Here is a 16,972-nt window from a genome sequence, read left to right on the forward strand (position 1 = left end):
GGGCAGATCTTCCCCGGACAGCCGGCAGGGAGGGAGGGGGTCTGGCCCGCCATGCGCCTTAGGCCAGCATGCAAGTGTCTGTGGGGTGCTGGGGAAGGGGCATCCAGCTGGCTCCCTGGTGCCCCTCAACAGCTGGGTAAAGGCACCTGGCACCGCGAGGCAGCCGTTCGCATGCGGAGCCGCCGTCCATCCCCACCCAGGGTACTGCTGGGGGTCAGTAGGCGGAGCGGAGTGGGGAGGAGAAAACGAGGTGCAGGGGATGGAAAGAGACTCATATTAACCCCACGAGGGCTGGAATAAACAGAGGCCCTAGTGCTTTGGGGCAACTGTGTGGGGGGGGTACAGTTGGATTAACCCCATGAGTTCCGGAACACACCGTCTGAAAGTGAGTGGGATGGGGGGGGGGGCGGGAGATTCCAATTAACCCCACGAGTGCCAGACAGAACAGCCACACCGGGGGCAGGGGATCCTATTGGAAAGCATAAGAGGGGTGCAGAAAATGCACCCTGAAAGGCCCTAAGGGTGGGGGTGGGGGGGGCTCTGTTTGAATAAGGATGGGGTAATGAAAGGGTTAATAGCAGGGCTGTCTTCTCCCACCCCCCAATACCTCACCCCACAGGCATGATGACCGGGTGCCAAGATGCTGCGGGCATCGCCCGAGCTTCACCCGCTGACACGTGTTCCCCTTTCACCAGCTCCATCTGCAGCCCACTCCCCGTCCTTGGGTGTCCGGCTAGAGAGGGACATGGGGCGGGGGTGGGGGGGGTGAAGAGGCAGGATCCCATTTCCAGCCCCCTCCCACTCCCCTCCAACCAAAGTCAATGCCCCTTCCTGCTGTTCGGGTCTCGGCGGATGGAGCCCAGCTGCCGGGGTGTCTGATCTCACAGGGCCGTGAGCACAGATCCCCCCTTCCCCACCTCTGGGGGCTGCAGCTGCCCCTCCCCAGCTGATGCAGAGGGTGGGGAGGGGGCGGTGGGAGCATGCTGAAGTCTGTGGTTGGGGGGCCAGGTCTCAAGAGCAGCTGCTTCTCTGCCGTCGCAACAGTGTCACCGGGCGGGTGATCTCATCCTCCTGGTCGCTCTCGCAGCCGCGCTGGAAAAGGGGGGGCACCAGAGAGGGTCAGGGAGGGGGATAGGATGGAGGGCACGTGATATAAGTGTACACACCTGCATACAGGTGCACACCCAGGCTCCCATGCACACAGACCCCCCCCCCATGCACACCCAGGTCCCCCACGCACACACACGGGCCCCCTGGTGCACTCTCTCACACACACACACACACACACACCCCGGCCCTGCCCTGGCTGCCCCCGGGCAGATCCTGCGCACGGCAGGCAAGGTCTATGCCAGCCCTGGGCACCCAGAAGCAGCAGAAAATGAAACACTTCGTGCTGGCCTAACTAGCCAGCTGGCCGGCCAGCATCAGCCCTGACTCTAAACCCCCAGGGGTGTCCAGAGCTCCAGGAAGGTGGGGTTGGTTCGGTACCCAGATGATTAATGCTACCCAGGCCCCTCACCCCACCCCAACACTCACCCCAGCATCTAACCCCACCCCAAACCCTTCAACATGTGACCCCTGATGCTAGCCCCAACTTGTAACCCATCCCACCAATCCCAGTCCAGAGCCCATCCCTGCCCATTCATCCATCACTCCCCCAACCCCTAAGCAGCGAGTCCGGAGCAAAAGGTCCCCAGCACTCTCCCCCAAGAGCTGCCTGCCCAGGGAGCGAGTGCTCAAGCTAATCAACAAGGCCTCACCAGAGTCTCATCCTCCTTCCTCTGGCCACACAAGAGCTTCAGGTGGCCAAGCCGGTTGCAGGCAGACACCATGTTGTAGGAGAGCTGCGGGAGGGAAAAACACATGCAATGGGGCAGCTTAAGGCTAAGGACCTTTTGAGCCCCCACACCCACATATTAGGGGGGGGTCTCACACACACATATACAGGAGCGATGGTCCCTATTAACGAGCCTGCTGTTATGCAGCCTCTTTCACATTGAAGGATTTCTTCCCGGCCGCTAAAATGCAGCCACCTCTGGGGTGGAATGGGGCAGCCATTCAAAAGTTTAGGACAGGAAGCAAAGAGGGATCCTGCACGCAGCTGAAATGAACCAGGGGATTTTAGGTCAGGGAGATGTAGCCAGAGCTTGGGGCTTGATGCCTCTGTTGTTTCAAAGAGGGCCATGGAACAACAAATGGTCTTCCCCCAGTGTCGCACCTGCAAGGGGCAAGTGCCCCCAAGGGCTCCCTGGGGTATTGGGGTCAGAACTGACTGCAAGGGGAGAGCACCCCCCATGAGGCACCCGCCCCGCTCCCTGCAGCGCAGCGCCCCCTAGAGCCGCACTGGGGCTAGCCCTGCCTGGGAAGGGAGAGCGCCCCCTGCTGCCCCCGTGGATGTGCCCCAGAGGAGCCGTGGCAAATTTACCTTCCATTTCCTGCGGGCGTTGAACTTGCGGAAGTTCTTTATGTTGATGGAGGAGCGGCTGCGGTTGGTGGCCTGCTTCCGGCTCAGGGGCTGCCAGGGGGCAAAAACGTGAGCCGTCACCCCCAGCATGCCACCCCAAGCCCCAGCTCGTGCCCACAGGCAGACCACGGTACCCTTAGAGGGAGAATCCCCTGCACCCACAAACACCCAGCGGAGTTGAGAACCGGCCCTGGGCTCCACTGCTCAGCTCAGTCGCCACCTCCTGCTCCTCTAGGGAACTGAGCCCAGGGTTCCCCATACCCCTGGGGTCTCCTGGCAGCTGCAGGGGCCTGGGAGGAAAGAGGGAGCTTCTCTCTTCACCAGCTGCCCTGGAAGGTCGTTATTCGTCTGTAGGAGCCCGTTTCCCGCATGGATCTGACTCCTGATGGTGCAGAAAACAGCCCCGTCCAAAGGCTTCCCTGCCACTAAGGGCTCATCCCGTATTCGATGGCCCGGGGGCAATTCTCCACCTGCCTGTTGGCTCTGCAGCCTGCCCCTGGTCTTTGGCTTCGCACCAGGCTCCACGCCGTCCCCCCAGCCTGGGCCCTCAGGGAAGAACGAAGCTACCAGGAGTGGCTGCCCTGACCCCCAAGGCTGCAGCAGGACCCACCGGACGCCGCCGTGGGCATCCCCCTGCTTGCTAGCCTGGCGGTCCCCGCCTCCCCACGCACCCCTGGGTCCATCTGGAAACGCAAGCAGCCCCCTCACCTTGATCCATGGGTGGACGAGGCTCTTGGCCGCGCTCATGCGACTCCTGCAGCGGGGAGAACGGGACCCGTTTGCTGCTTTCCCACCAGAAAAGAAAAACCTTTCCCCACTCCTTCTCTCCGGGAAACCCGGGCCCTTTCCCCTCCTGGTGCTTACCCGCTAAGTGCTTTTCCTGCCCTGCCGAGAACCTCCTATGTCAGGAATCTGCTCCCCGCCCCCCAGAGCCATCTCCCCAGCCCACCCATGTCCCATGCAGTGCAAAGGATTCAATCGTCCCCCCTCAATATGCCCTCATGTCCCCTCTTTGCATGCCAGCCCCTCTCTGGGGCCACCAGGGCACCCAGATTATCAGACCGGCCCCCAGTGGCTTACAGGTTGTGGTCCTGCCGCGGTCCGGCTGGCCTGTGCCATGCAGGACGGACCCAATCGCAGGCCAGCCTGCACCCTCTGTGCCAGCCTTTCCAGCTGGAGTTATGGGGGTACATTGGCTTGAACAAACCTCCCCCTGCAGCTGGGATCACACCTTGCCTAGATCCTTAGGGGTGGAAATCACCCAGTGCCATGTGACAGAACGAGGCTCCCACCTGAGCCCTCTGCCAGGTGCTTTATGCTGGATGTACCCAGAGGTTAATGTCACCCCTGCGTGGCCTGCTCCAGCAGAGGGATTAAGGGGCTCCTGCTTTCTGAGCTACTCTGCCAGGGTAACCCTCTGCCCACGGTTGGCAGGTGCCAGCCTCAGGGTCTTGCTGCCCAGTGGGCTGCGGCGGGTGCCAGGCATTACCCGGGCTCCTTCACCAGCAGCTGCTGGATAAAGTCCTTAGCCATATCGGTGGTCTCGCTGAAGTATTTTTCCTCAAACTCGTAGTTGCCAGCAACGACATTGGAGAGGGTCTCGGCATCCGTCTCGCCCTGGAACGGGGACATCCCACTCAGCCTGCAGAAGACAAGGATCTGTTGAGAGCTCGCTGAGTCCAATGGGCCCCTGACCCCCATGGGGAGCCACCAGGGACAGCTCCAGGCTCCCAATGTGACCTTTCTGATGCACGGAGGCATGCCAGAGAAGGGTGAGACACCCACCCATCCTACAAAGGCCGTGACGTCCACCCATCTGCCGGGAGCCCGGTCTCTTTGTCCAGAGAACATGGACTATCGCAGCCAGAGGACATTGAGAGCCAGGCAACAGGGACCATACAGCCAGCCCGCTCCTCAGCTGGTATGAAACCCTCCCCACCCCTACAGTCCACTCCTCACTGCTGAGTTCTTGCCCAAACGGTTGGTTTAGGGTCCCTTCTACCTGTCCTCTGACCCGGACTGATACCAGCCAAGGACCGGAGCCAGCCCTGGCCAGCATCAGGGCCCCTGCGTGCAAGGTGCTGCACAAACAGAGGCAGACATGCTCCATGTCCCAAAGGTGTTTGTAATCCAAGGGCCTGATTTTCCTTTGCACCACGGCAGCAGTGTAAAGTACTTTGAAAGCGGGGGGGAGGTAGTTACTGTCACTTCCAGGCCAGCACAGTGTAAAGGGGCCGTAATGTCAACAAGAGTCAAGCCCAATTAACCTAAGTACACGTCCCAGGCAGAGGTATCCAAGTGCTGAGCAGCTGAGCATCCCAATCCCATCACTCAGAGAAGGGGGGCGCTCCCACGATTGGAGCTCAGCTTGCTCTGCTGTGAGCAATTGCGGGGCAGGCAGTAGGGGCCACTGGTTAGGGTGCAGGCCTGGCTCTCCGGAAACCTGGGTTCTCTTCCTGGCCCTGCTGCAGAGCCCCTGGGGAAGCTGTGACCCTGCTCTGTGCCTCAGTTTCCCCACTCTGTACAATGATATTGACCTCTAGTGATGCACTTGGGGGTGGTCTCTGGATTAAAAACCCAAAGCAAGGGCTAAAGACAGGAGGGTCAGACAAGAAGAGACACCCAAGACGTCGGGTACTTACAAGATATAGGTAATAACGCCGATGCTCCTGAAATAAACAAAGACACGTTCTAGGTTAGCTGGCCCGAGGCCTGCGGACAATCAGTACGCACAGGTTACATTTGTAGAAATCAAGGAGGGGATCCTGGTAAATAAATAGCAGAGCAGGGTAAATTTCACCCTTTTTTGCTCTCGACCCTTATCCCAAATCCTGTTGATCCAGCGTCACTCCCTCCCTTTCACTGAGCAGTTTTCCACTCTATGACGTGTTAGCCCATTACTCGCTTCCACTATTCCTGGCACCCCGGATTGCACGGCCCACGTGCTCCTGGACAGGACAGCAGAAACTCTTTCTTAAGCAGGACGACAAATGGGAGGAAAGTCAGAAAGCAAAGAGGTGCTGGTGTTTTCTCCCCCCGACGGTACTTCAGACACCAGTCACCTCGCAATCATCGCTCTGAAGAGCTGAGCGGACTGAGCTCCTTAAGACGCTCACGGTCAGATCATTTTTGTGGCTCTTCAGTCGGATGCAAGAGGCCAGGGAATCGTCCCCCAGCGGCACGCGGCGTGTTCAAAACAAAGCCAACGGACCCTGGAATACTGCCTGGGTGAGGCTGAGAACTTGGCCGAGCCGACCACAGCTCACGTTATACCCGGAGCCCGAGCCACGACTTTAATGAGGGGCACCACGCAGGCTCCCCGTCCTTACCACATGTCTGTCGCCGAGCTCAGGGGCTCATAGTTAATCACTTCGGGAGCTTGGAGGAGAAAAAAAAATAGAAACACAGAATAGTCACTTTGTGTCCACTGCTCGACTCCTTTCGCCCCCATGGGACACGAGATGTACAGCAAGTCAAAGCAGAAATGACCTCTCTATATACAACCGCAGGGTCAGCCTGGACGCCCCTCACCACGCTGGGTTTCCATCTCTAAAATCCAGCCATTCCCACTGCTTCTGAGTGGTGCGAGGGGATACTGGGCTGCTCTTTCAGACAGGCCAGGAACCCAGAGTCCAAGCCATGGGCGGTCATTAAGATCCCCTGGTTCTTTGGGGAGGGAAGGGCCATTCAGAGCCACATCTCCCCTGCCCCCAAAACTCTGGTTACTGCCTTCTGCCTCCTTACAGTCCACCCCCACCGCAGGTTGGCAGGAAACAAGAGTCTCCTTCACTTCCCGTCCTAAAGTGTCTGTACGTTCCTCGAAGTAGCTACTGTGTTCTGCCCCAGAGGTGGCTCCATTTTAGATGCGGGGGCAATTCCTTGCTATCGAGTATTCCCAAGCGCTTGGGGATGAAAGGCGCTGCAGAAACACACGAGATTATTCTTCAGGTCCCCACCTCAGGCTTTCAGGAATCTTGCTACAGAATGCGTAGGGCCCTACCAAATTCACAGCCATGAAAAACGAGTCATGCACTGTGAAATCTGGTTCCCCCCCATGAAATCTGGTCTTTTGTGTGCTTTTACCCTAGACTATACAGATTTCACTGGGGGAGACCAGCGTTTCTCAAACTGGGGGTCCTGACCCAAAAGGGAGTTGCAAGAGGGTCGCAAGGCTATTTCCGGGGAGGGTCGTGGTATTGCCAGGTTTACTTCTGCTCTGCCTTCAGAGCTGGGTAGCCGAAGAGCAGCGACCGTTGCCCGGGCACCCAGCTCTGAAGGCAGCACCCCGCCAGCAGCAGCACTGAAGGAAGGGGGGCAATGCCCTACCAGGCCATCTTACTTCTGCGCTGCGGCTGGCAATGGGGCTGCCTTCAGAGCTGGGCTCCCGGCCTGCAGCCGCCACTGTTCAACTGCCCCGCTCCGAAGACAGACGCCACCAGCAGCCACGCAGAAGTAAGGGTAGCAGTAACACAACCTCCCCCCCACCTACAATAAGCTTGTGACCCCCCCCCGCCACAACTCCTTTTTGGGTCAGGACCCCTACAATTACAACACCATGAAATTTCAAATTTAAATAGCTGAAATCATGAAATTTCGGATTTTTTAAAAATCCTATAACCATGAAATTGACCATAATGAACTGTGAATTTGGTAGGGCCCTCACCATGTGACTCAACAATATCCTGTGGCAGAGAGTTCCACAGGTTAACCCCAATAGACTACTACGCTAAGGAGTCCCACAGGCTCCTGGCAACTGTCCCAGCAGATCATTCATGTTCAGCTGTTTACCTACGTACTGCGGAGTCCCACAAAGGCTTTTGAAGGTTACTCCGTCTTCCAGCTTTTGGGCCAGACCAAAATCGATTATCTTGATTTTCGGGTTGGGGACATCTTTCTCCAGCAGCATGATATTCTCCGGCTGTGGGGGAGGGGTGGGAGACACCATGAGCCCAGTTCTCCCTCACCCCACGTGGTCGCTGACACCAGCGCAAAGCAAGCGCGGGAACACGATCAGATCGGGATGGGCAGCATCTCACACCCACTTTGCACTGGTGCAGACAGACATAAGGGGCATCGGGGCTTACAGGGTCGACTTGCACAGCAGGCCTCGTGCCCCACGGCCTCCCCCGTGCCCACTGCTGGGTTGCGGCGGTAGGGGAGGTTGGAATAGTTGTGTGGTGATTGGAGGCTTGTGACTGGAGGGGAGCCAGCAGGGATCAAGGTGGGAACGCAGAAGGCCGCAGGGTTTCCCAGGTGAGTTCTTTCCGAGACTCCCGCCAGGCGAGACTGAGATCCGAGCATGGAAGTGGGAGATCCATGCAGCCAGGGAGAACAGCCCCACTGTCTGGGCTGCATTTTAGCCCACAGCCCTGGCCCCATCTCTCTGCCCCGGAGCATAGGGGTTATCTAATTTCTACAGCTGCTTTCCAGCTAGGGGGGAGGGAGGGGGGATGGGACGGCAGGTGTAAGAAACTGTGCTGAGCCTGCAGAGTTACTGCTGGCCAGCAGGTGTCAGTGTAACCTCAGTGGCCGTGCTAGGAGTTCGGTGAGAAGAGAGCGGAGGGAGGGGAGAGGAGATGGGATGGGCAGGAGGCAGCCTGAGAGGAGAGTGGGCTCTGCAATGGGTCCAACCCACATGCGTGGGTCCATCCCGGACCCCCTTGGAGATGGGAAAAGCCACAGGCTGTGCACCATGGGCCTGGGTCTCTGAGGCTGCTCTGAGGCTGCTCTGAGGCCTTGAAGTGGGTGGAAGTAGCCCCCTGACAACCCCTCCCCGCCCCCATGAACGGGGCTTCCCTGGCTGGGGTGGAGCTGGTGTAATGGGCCCTGCACTGGCCCAGTCCCCAGAATGGGGTTGGATTGGAGGCATGGGCTGGAGCAAGCTGCATTATGGGAATTCGCTGCTCCGTAGGGAGGAGAGTGTGAGTTAGAGCAGCCTTGAGGCTGCTCTGATTTACATTGAGAACCAGGCAAGGCCTTGCAAAGCTACAAAGGGCATTTGGCCCCCTCCTGCCCGTCTCCAACCCGCTCCCACATGCAGGGCAAGAGCCAGGAGGGACTGAGAATCAACAGCTAAGGGGCCAAAGGCAGTTCCTGTGCTGGGAAGGGAGGGGGCTGGGCACCTTGAGGTCGAAGTGGGCAATGTGCCGCCCATGCATGTAGGCAACAGCCTGCAGGATCTGCTGCAGGAACTCGATGGCCTCCGCCTCCATCAGCATCTCCTTCTCGGCAATGAAGTCAAAGAGCTCCCCACCGCGGATCCTGAGAGCAGAGAGGGAGAGCGGGTGAGGCAGAGAGACATCAGAGAGCCCAATCCTGCTCCCACTTTTGGCAGGGCCTGGGGAGTGGCCGGAGCCACGCTGTACTGAGGGGCAGGGACAGCAGCAAGCTCATGCTAGAACAGGTGTGGTGTAAACACCTGGCACTCCATTGGACCCTGGCATCGGTGGGGTCAGTACCACATCCCCCCTCGGGAAACTGAGGCACAAAGGGGGGAGTGATTTGTCCTGGAGTCACAGAGCAGGATAGGGCAGTGTGGGGACTAGAACCCAGGAGTTCTGACTTACAGACCTGTGCGCGACCCACTTGACCACTCTGCCCCAATTCCATTCTGCAGTTCCTGTCCATTACAGCCACCACATTCCTCCTCAGAGGTGGCTGAGTTTCAGAGCGGGACGTGTGCTCCCTGCTCAATGCTGCTGTTAACCAGCTGCAGTGTTCCACCTAAGAAGTGGCTGCATTTCAGTGAGGGCAGGAAAGCGACCCCCTGTACAGCCATCGTGTAGAAGCCTATAGACAGGAGGCACTATCCAGACAGATCATCATCTCATGCGCACGAGGCAGACAGAGGTGGGCGTACAGACACATATACAAGCATAGATCACGTAGGGTCCTGGTTGCCTTGTGCAGTTACGGGGGGGGGGGGGAGGAGGATGGTGAAAGGTTACCTTGGCACCCACTTTGCCAGCACAAGGTGCAGGCCAATGGAGAATCAGGCCCATTAACTGCAGGATCTAAACGAGATTTGCCTGGATGAAAAAAATATATATTTCATCCACCCAAGCTCAAAGAGCTAAGCAGACCCGAAGCCAAATCCATGGTCCTCACACCAGAGAGGTGCCATCCACAGGGGAGAGCTCAGGATTTCAAACCCTCAGCTGCCCATCCCAGAGCACTCACGGCCAGGAACCCATGGCTCCACCGTGCCAGGGGACTGTAGCTGCTGCGTGCAGGGCGGATCAAGGCAATCTCGTGCCATCTGGGGCTTCGAAACTCATCACAGACACCTTGACTCACCCACGGGGAGCTGGCACAGAGCTCAGAGCCCAGGTACGACACGCTTGGGGACTGGAGCAGCTGTTTCCAGGCAGGCAAAGAGTGAGAGCTGGTGGTTAAAGCAGTGGGGACTCCTGGGTTCTTTCCCAGTTGTGTCACTGAATGACCTCGGTGAACGTCTTGTCAGTGTCTCTGTGCCTCAGTTTCCCCATGGGTGCAATGGGGACAATCCCCCAGCAGGGAGGGGGCAAGGCACGCTATAAACATGGAGCGTTATTACAGTAGGGTGAGAGGGAGCCCCCGTGCCCTGTCCCCCACCCCACCCACTCACAGCTCCAGGATCAGCACCATCTCGGCCTTGCTGGCGAAGAGGTCGTACAAACGTAGGATGTTGGGGTGCTCCAGCTGCTGCAGGATGCTGACCTCCCGCTCCACCTGCTCGCGGTCCAGCCCCAGCCGGCTGCCCTTGCACTTGCGCATCTTCACAAACTTGGCGGCGTATAAAGTCCCCGAGCTCCGCTTCCGGCAGCGCTTCACCACCCCGAAGTGCCCGCTGCGGGGACAAGGTGAAGAGACACCCTGGTGGGGGGGCTGGAGCAGTCAGAGTGGGGTGTGGGGGGCAGGAGTTGGGCAGTGGACATCAGAATGGATAAGCAGTGCCCCCTCCCCCTACTCCCTTCCCAGAGCTGGGAACAGAACCCAGGAGTCCTGACTCCTAGCGCCCTCCCTGCAGCCACCAGACCCCACTCCCCTCCTCAGAGCTGGGAATAGAACCCAGGAGTCCGGACTCCCAGCCCCACCCCCATGCTAACCCCCAGACCCCACTCACCTCCCAGAGCTGGGAATAGAACTTAGGAGTCCCGACTCCCAGCCCCCTCCCCGCAGCCACCAGACCCCACTCCCCTCAGAGCTGGGAGCAGAACCCAGGTGTCCTGATCCCCAGTCCCTTGTTCTAACTCCTAGACCCCACTCTCTCAGAAGCAGCAGCCAATGAACTATTGAGATGTCAGCGATCGTGTTTTCACGAAAGTGTCCTTAGTGATGGAAAAACATCGCAAGGGGGAAGAAGCCAAATCAGAGTGTGTGATGGGAACAGCCTGGCCTGACAGAGCAGGGGCCAGTCCGGACACCGGCTGACGCCCTGCACAGCCATGCCGGGGGCGAGATCTGGCTCCAGCTCCGTGGCATGGGACCTCTGCAAGGCGTGAGCCATAAAACTCCCTCCCGAGTGGAATGTACGTTCAGCGTCCAGAGAGCACTGGCCTGCCCCGAGCGTGGCCGCGCACACAGGCCACCGGGAAATATACAGCTCCATAAACCCCCGGCCGTCCTGGTGTATCACATCGCTACATTTCCCTTCGCTGCACCAGCCACGCTAACAATTCCTCCGGGGCTTGGCCAACGACACGCGCTCCCTGCCGCACGCTAATGCCATCCAGGTGTCGGGGGGAGCCACATGCAAGCTCTGACATGGTCTATCGGAGGTAGCGTGATCCACACACAGGAACGGGTGGCAGAACTCCTGGGTTCTAGTCCCAGTTAGGGAAAGGAGTGGTGCGGGGAAGTCAGACCTCCTGGGATTTTTTCCCCTCCCCCGCAGCTTTAGGCGGGAGTGCAGTGGGTCTAGCACAGAGAAGTGGGAGCCAGGACTCCTGGGTTCTATTCCCAGTGAGGGGAGGGAAGGGGAGGAGCCAGGACTCTTGCCCACATGCTCAGGGTTTAGCGGATTGCCATATTTGGGGTCGGGAAGGAATTTTCCTCCAGGGCAGATTGGAAGAGGCCCTGGGGGGTTTTTCGCCTTCCTCTGTAGCATGGGGCACGGGTCACTTGCTGGAGGATTCTCTGCATCGCGAAGTCTTTAAACCACGATTTGAGGACTTCAATTGATCAGACATAGGTCAGGGGTTTGTTACAGGAGTGGGTGGGTGAGATTCTGTGGCCTGCGCTGTGCAGGAGATCAGACTAGATGATCATAATGGTCCCTTCTGACCTTAAAGTCTATGAGATTCCTGGGATCTATCCCCAGTGAGGGAAGGGAAGGGGCCAGGACTCCTGGGTTCTATCCCCGGTGAGGGAAAGGAAGGGAAGGGGCCAGGACTCCTGGGTTCTATTCCCGGTGAGGGGAGGGGAGGGGAGGGGAGGGGCGAGGACTCCTGGGTTCTACTTGCAGCCATGGGACGGAAGGAGAGCCTAGTGGCTAGAGAAGGTGTTTTAGGCAATCGCTGATGCTGGCTCAACTCGAGCAAACCCTTGTGAGGCCATTTGACCCTTTTAGCTGCTCGGGTCACAGAGGAACCTGTCTGGAGAAGGTCCGAAGGGAAAGTCTGAGCCTGGGAGCCAACAGGCCCTGAGCTGGAGCCGGGGGGGGCGGGGGGGGGCTTTCCTGTGGGGGCGGATCTGACAAGGGCGGGAGGGGAGTTTCCTGCTGTGGTGGTTCCGCTCCAAGCTGGGGGGAGAGACCCCGTCCTTAGCACCCTCAGTCTGCGTGCACGCGAGAGACGCGTCCGCAGGAAGGAAGCCGGAGCGACCCGAGCTCTCCCCCCTCACCCGCAGAGCCCCGTCCAGGTGCCCGGCGGCACCTCCCACCACCCTGCAACAGGGCGCGTGTGCAAAGGGTGCCAGACCAGGACCTGGCATGGATGCAACGCAGCCACCCCGGTGACGTCCTCCCCCGGGACGGCCTGGCCTGCGGAGCCTCACCTGCCCAGCTTCTCCAGCAGCTCGTACAGCTCCTCCACGCTGCCAGGCCTGAACGTGGCCATGACGGTGGGGCTCAGCAGCTCCGGCACAAAGACCTCATCGTCCTCTGGCCAGCTGGTCTCCTGCAGAAGGCAGCAGAGAAGAGGCTGAATGCAACCCCCCCCCAGCACCCCGGCTTAGCCAGCAGGACCATGGCTCCCCTGGGGGTGGCTGAGGCAGCTGCTCACTGCAGGAGGAGCCCTTCCTTTAGCTCAGAGAGCCCTGTCCTTGCTGCAGAAGGTCACCGGTTCAATCCACGCTGAGCCAGCCACAAGTGGGTACAGAAATTCAGCAGGAGACCCCAGGGGCAGCTCTCTTACCCTGGCTGTGTGTTTAAGGCTGAGCAGGCTGAGAACCAGGAGCCAGGACTCCTGGGTTCTTTCCTGGCTCTGCTACTGACTCCCTGCATGCCACTGGGCAAATCACTTCCCTACCCCACTTCCCCATGGGGAGGGGGATACTGGCAGCGGGGGGGGGGGGGTCTCCTGGCTGAAACCGAGTGAACATTTGTAGAGCTCTTTGGGACCCTTGGATGAAAGGGGGGCAAAGCTCCCATTACCGAGATTAACATCAGCCCTGCCACAGTCACCCTGGGGGTGCCGCACCTTTAAGGTACACTGAGGAACAGCAGGGGTTTCCCGCCCTGCATTGCTACAGTAACACAACAGGTTCACAGGAGGGGTCACTTCATCACACGGGTCACGCCTGGGGACTAACAGAGCTGGGGAGAGGGACCCAGCTGGGATCCCCGAGGGGAGACTCCTCTGGCAGGCCCGCATTCCCACACGCCATCCTCAGCCGGCAGGCCTCTGTCCACACCAGCAGGCTGCCGCTATGCAGCGTCTTCCATCCAAACGGGGCCTCAAAGACCGAGAGCTCTGAGGAGCTGGAAGAATTCCTCAGACAGTGACTGACGTTGGAGAGCGCTGACAGTTAGCCCACACGGGTACCTCCATGCTACGCTCCCCCCAGGACTTAGGATAGGGCAGCACTGTGGTCTCTACTGGCAAATATCGGCTCTTCAGCGGTAACCAGTATATGGGATGTTTGCAGTGCAGCTACTTCTGGGGTGGGGCACGACAGTTGTTGACCAGCACATCACACTGTTGCACAGGGATCGTTCACCAAGCGTTGAAATGCAGCCAGTTCTGGGGTGAGGCACGGCAGGCGAATAGTGCACCACAACACTGCGCAGGGATCATTCACCTGCCACTGAAAAGCAACCAGCTCTGGGGTGAGTCGTGGCAAAACAGCACACTGCACCACCACCCTGGGATCGTTCCCTTAGCACCAAAAGGCAGCCAGCTCTGGGGTGAGGCACAACGGCACGGGAAGAACTGTGTCCCCACCTCACTCTCTCGGCGAGTTCAGGCTCTGCAGCTCATTCAACTCCTGGCCTCTCTGTCGAGGCTGCCAGCCAGGAGCCAGTGAGCTCCTGCCCATTGCATGGGGCGCCACCGAGCAGAGAAGAGCAGCCCAGGCCACCCTGCTGCCCTCAGATGGGCAAGGCTTGGAAGCCACCGACTCCTCATGACGGAGAACCCGCCACGTCCGGGAGGAGCCTGAACCAGCATTAGAAACTTGCCCCTTATTTCCACTTTGGGTCAATTTCCAGCCACTTGTTCTGCCACCACCTGGCAGATAAGAGAACCTTCTGCTACCAGCTGCCTTCTCCCCTGCCTGGGTTCAAGGCTCTGGACCACCCAGCTCTCACCTGGATACAAAGCCATGCACCGTTAATCCCTGTTTATAGAACAGCGCAGCACTATTCACCAGACCCTGCCCCTTAGCAGCCTCCCTGGTGAGCCTCATTAGAGCCAACGAGCTGGTCCACAGAGGGGTGAGCCGGGAGCTGGGCTGCAGGGACTGAAGGAAAGTTGATAGAGACGAAAGGCAGCCAAGAGGTTAGTCCAGTGGCTAGGCAACTAAGCAGGGGCTTGGGAGACCTGGGTTCAACTCCTTACTCTGCCACAGACTCTGTGCGTGACCTTGGCTGAGTCACTTAGCTGCTGTGCCTCAGTTTCCCCACCTATACACTGGGTATAGTTGCCCTGCCTCAAGACTATATACATTAATGATTGGGAGCTGCTCAGATGCTGCAGTAATAGGGCCCAGATAAGCACATCAGATACATTTAAAAGTAAACTTTTTAAAAAATGCAAAATTAACTGGTGGAACTTGCTGCCACAGGAGATTACTGGGTCCCAGAGCTCTGCAGGACTGAATGGTTTCTGGCAGGGGGCTGTTCCCAGGAGGTGAGAACAAAAGAGACCCCACCACTACCCTGCCATCCCCAGATGGGAAAACAGAGGGGGAGAAAGCTCAGCTGGAACAGCCAGAACAGGTTTGCGGAGTATCATGCACCCAAGCCAGGACCCCGGCCCCTCAATAACCCAAGGAGAGAGCAGATCCCAGCCACCAATCACCAGGGTCAACTCTCACCTTGATGGTGTCAAAGGGGCTCCCGGCCCCCCCATTGGCAAGGCCCACGACCCCGCCATCCTCAGCCATCAGCTGCAAAGACAAACGAAGGGCACGGCTTAGCTGGGAAGAGACGTGGTGCTGAGGGCGGGGCCCGGCCCGGCCGGCATGGACTGAGCCTGGCTGTGAGCAGTGGCGCTTAGGGTCACCTGCCAGAGAAAAGCAGAACGTGGGGATGCGAATACCCCTCAAGCCTGACTCACAGCACCCCCCCCCCGCCCATTCAGCCCTGAGGTCCCCCCAGCTTTTCTAATGCCCCTTAATCCCAACCTGCAGCCCCCTCTTCTATCCAAACTCTGAACACACACACACACACACCCCTCTGCTGATGCCCCTCAATCCCAACCCTGCGATCCCAGCCCTGAACACACACCACCAAATAACCTGCCGCCTGCATCCACATCTCCAGCCGAGGCCACGGAAACTCATTTCGCCGGTGACCTTCACTCCCACTCCGGAGGGCCGGGTGCCCTTTAACCCTTCGCTCCCCCTGCTCCTCTCCAGCCCCCCAGGCTATGGAGGGGGCCCACGTGAAACGAAATCAGAAATGGAGATGAGACAGAGACTCGATGCGCAACAAGACGGCCGGAAAGCAAAGCCCGGGAGACTCTGGAGAGCGATTACAAGGGAGATTACTCTGCCGGGTCACAGCTGAGCTGCTGAGGAATTTAGTCAGTGGGGGAGAAGGAATTAAAATCCCTGGGGGGCGGGGAGGGCAGCTCCATTTGTCCACCCTCGGATCTTCCAGTGGGACCACTTCTCCTCTGACTGATCGCTGCTCTGAGCTCAGTGGGGCCGGAGTCTCAGTTTCATTAAAACCCCTTTTACAACTTCCCGGAGGTGAAGTCACCAGCTTTAAGGCCCAGTGAAGCTGCTGGAGGGGCCTGACTGAATGGGGGTGCTGACGTAGGGGAAGGAATCAACCCAAGGTGTGTTGGAGCTGCTAAGGTTCATCGGGCGGGGGCGGGGGGAAGCACACGGCCACTTTTTGGCCCTTAGCTGGTCCATGCAGCCTGGACAAAGGCCCAAACGACATCAGTGGGGCTTTGCGGATCAGCTTGCAGGATCGGCCTTCATCGCTACACCCCTAGGGCCTGTTTCACCAAGGCTCCCCCCAGGCCGCTCTGGCAGCAGAAGGGGGGCTGAGAATCCTCCTGTGCAGGGGCTCCCCAGGCAGCAGGGAGCTGGCTGAAGGATGCTGCTCCCAGCCCCACTGCACTGCACTATGGGTATCCTATGCTTCCCAGGACCCATACAGAACAGGGCATAAGCTAGAGCAGCCCTGAGGCTGCGCTAAATGGCCCCAGGAACTGGGAAGGGCCCACATAGTCTGAGACTACAGAGAGCACTAAGTCCTTAATCCCCACCCCCTGCTCAGGGAGCCTGCAGCAGCAACCCCCGAGAAGTCACCCCCTGTGCAGGTTTTGCGACAGCAATTACACTCTTGTTCTGAATCCCTCTGGCGAAGGGCCCCCTGTGAGGTGAATCACGGCTCCTGCTGGGGGAGGGCCTGGGGGGAAAGGTTTGGAAATGGGACGAGCCATTGGCTCTGGATTGATTTTTAAATAGATTTCTTCCCCTGAAATTACAAGCCAGCAGGCTTCAAAGATCTTCCAGATCAGCTGGACAATAAACTCGAACCGAACACCAGAGACCACGGCCTGCCAAGTATCCAAGCTCCACTCCTCAGCGGGGCCTGCCAGAGGATCCCGTCCCTAATGCGTCCTGAATCCCAGAACCAGGGAGATAGGACAGAGACACAGGGAACCAGGGATGTTTGGGAGGAAACAGACAACAGCCTGCTTGCCCATGCCCCGGAGATCACAATGCTACAATGTCCTGCCACCCCCCCACATGCCCCTCATGCTAATTACAGCCCCCACATCCAGGCCACTCAGGCACCTTTCCCACGTGACCTGCTACCGCCTGGTATTGCAACCTCTAACCAGCTGATGGCCAACCTTTCTCTCGGGAATGGCAAAGTGCCTAAGGCAACAGATAGGACTCCTGGAC

General features: G+C 58.7%; 1 protein-coding gene across 2 annotated transcripts in view; it reads right to left on the bottom strand.

The window, feature by feature from the left end:
- Positions 1 to 531: 531 nt before the first annotated feature.
- Positions 532 to 16,972, bottom strand: part of LOC144279502 (death-associated protein kinase 2-like) — a 29,726-nt gene continuing 13,285 nt past the window's right edge. The window contains exons 2-12 of one of the 2 annotated variants that reach the window (XM_077841040.1): positions 12,440 to 12,561; positions 10,071 to 10,292; positions 8,587 to 8,725; positions 7,253 to 7,382; positions 5,794 to 5,842; positions 5,107 to 5,133; positions 3,954 to 4,106; positions 3,173 to 3,218; positions 2,426 to 2,515; positions 1,761 to 1,844; positions 532 to 1,092 (exon numbers count right to left, since the gene is read on the bottom strand). In XM_077841040.1, coding sequence (XP_077697166.1) covers positions 1,012 to 1,092; positions 1,761 to 1,844; positions 2,426 to 2,515; positions 3,173 to 3,218; positions 3,954 to 4,106; positions 5,107 to 5,133; positions 5,794 to 5,842; positions 7,253 to 7,382; positions 8,587 to 8,725; positions 10,071 to 10,292; positions 12,440 to 12,501 — 1,083 coding nt within the window. In that variant the 5' untranslated portion in view covers positions 12,502 to 12,561 and the 3' untranslated portion in view covers positions 532 to 1,011. Of the gene's footprint in view, positions 1,093 to 1,760; positions 1,845 to 2,425; positions 2,516 to 3,172; positions 3,219 to 3,953; positions 4,107 to 5,106; positions 5,134 to 5,793; positions 5,843 to 7,252; positions 7,383 to 7,548; positions 7,663 to 8,586; positions 8,726 to 10,070; positions 10,293 to 12,439; positions 12,562 to 16,972 lie in introns of those variants that run through there. The other variant, XM_077841041.1, reaches the window with a different exon arrangement.

The sequence above is a fragment of the Eretmochelys imbricata genome, chromosome 24 (genome assembly GCF_965152235.1).
Source record: "Eretmochelys imbricata isolate rEreImb1 chromosome 24, rEreImb1.hap1, whole genome shotgun sequence".
NCBI lineage: Eukaryota > Metazoa > Chordata > Testudines > Cheloniidae > Eretmochelys > Eretmochelys imbricata.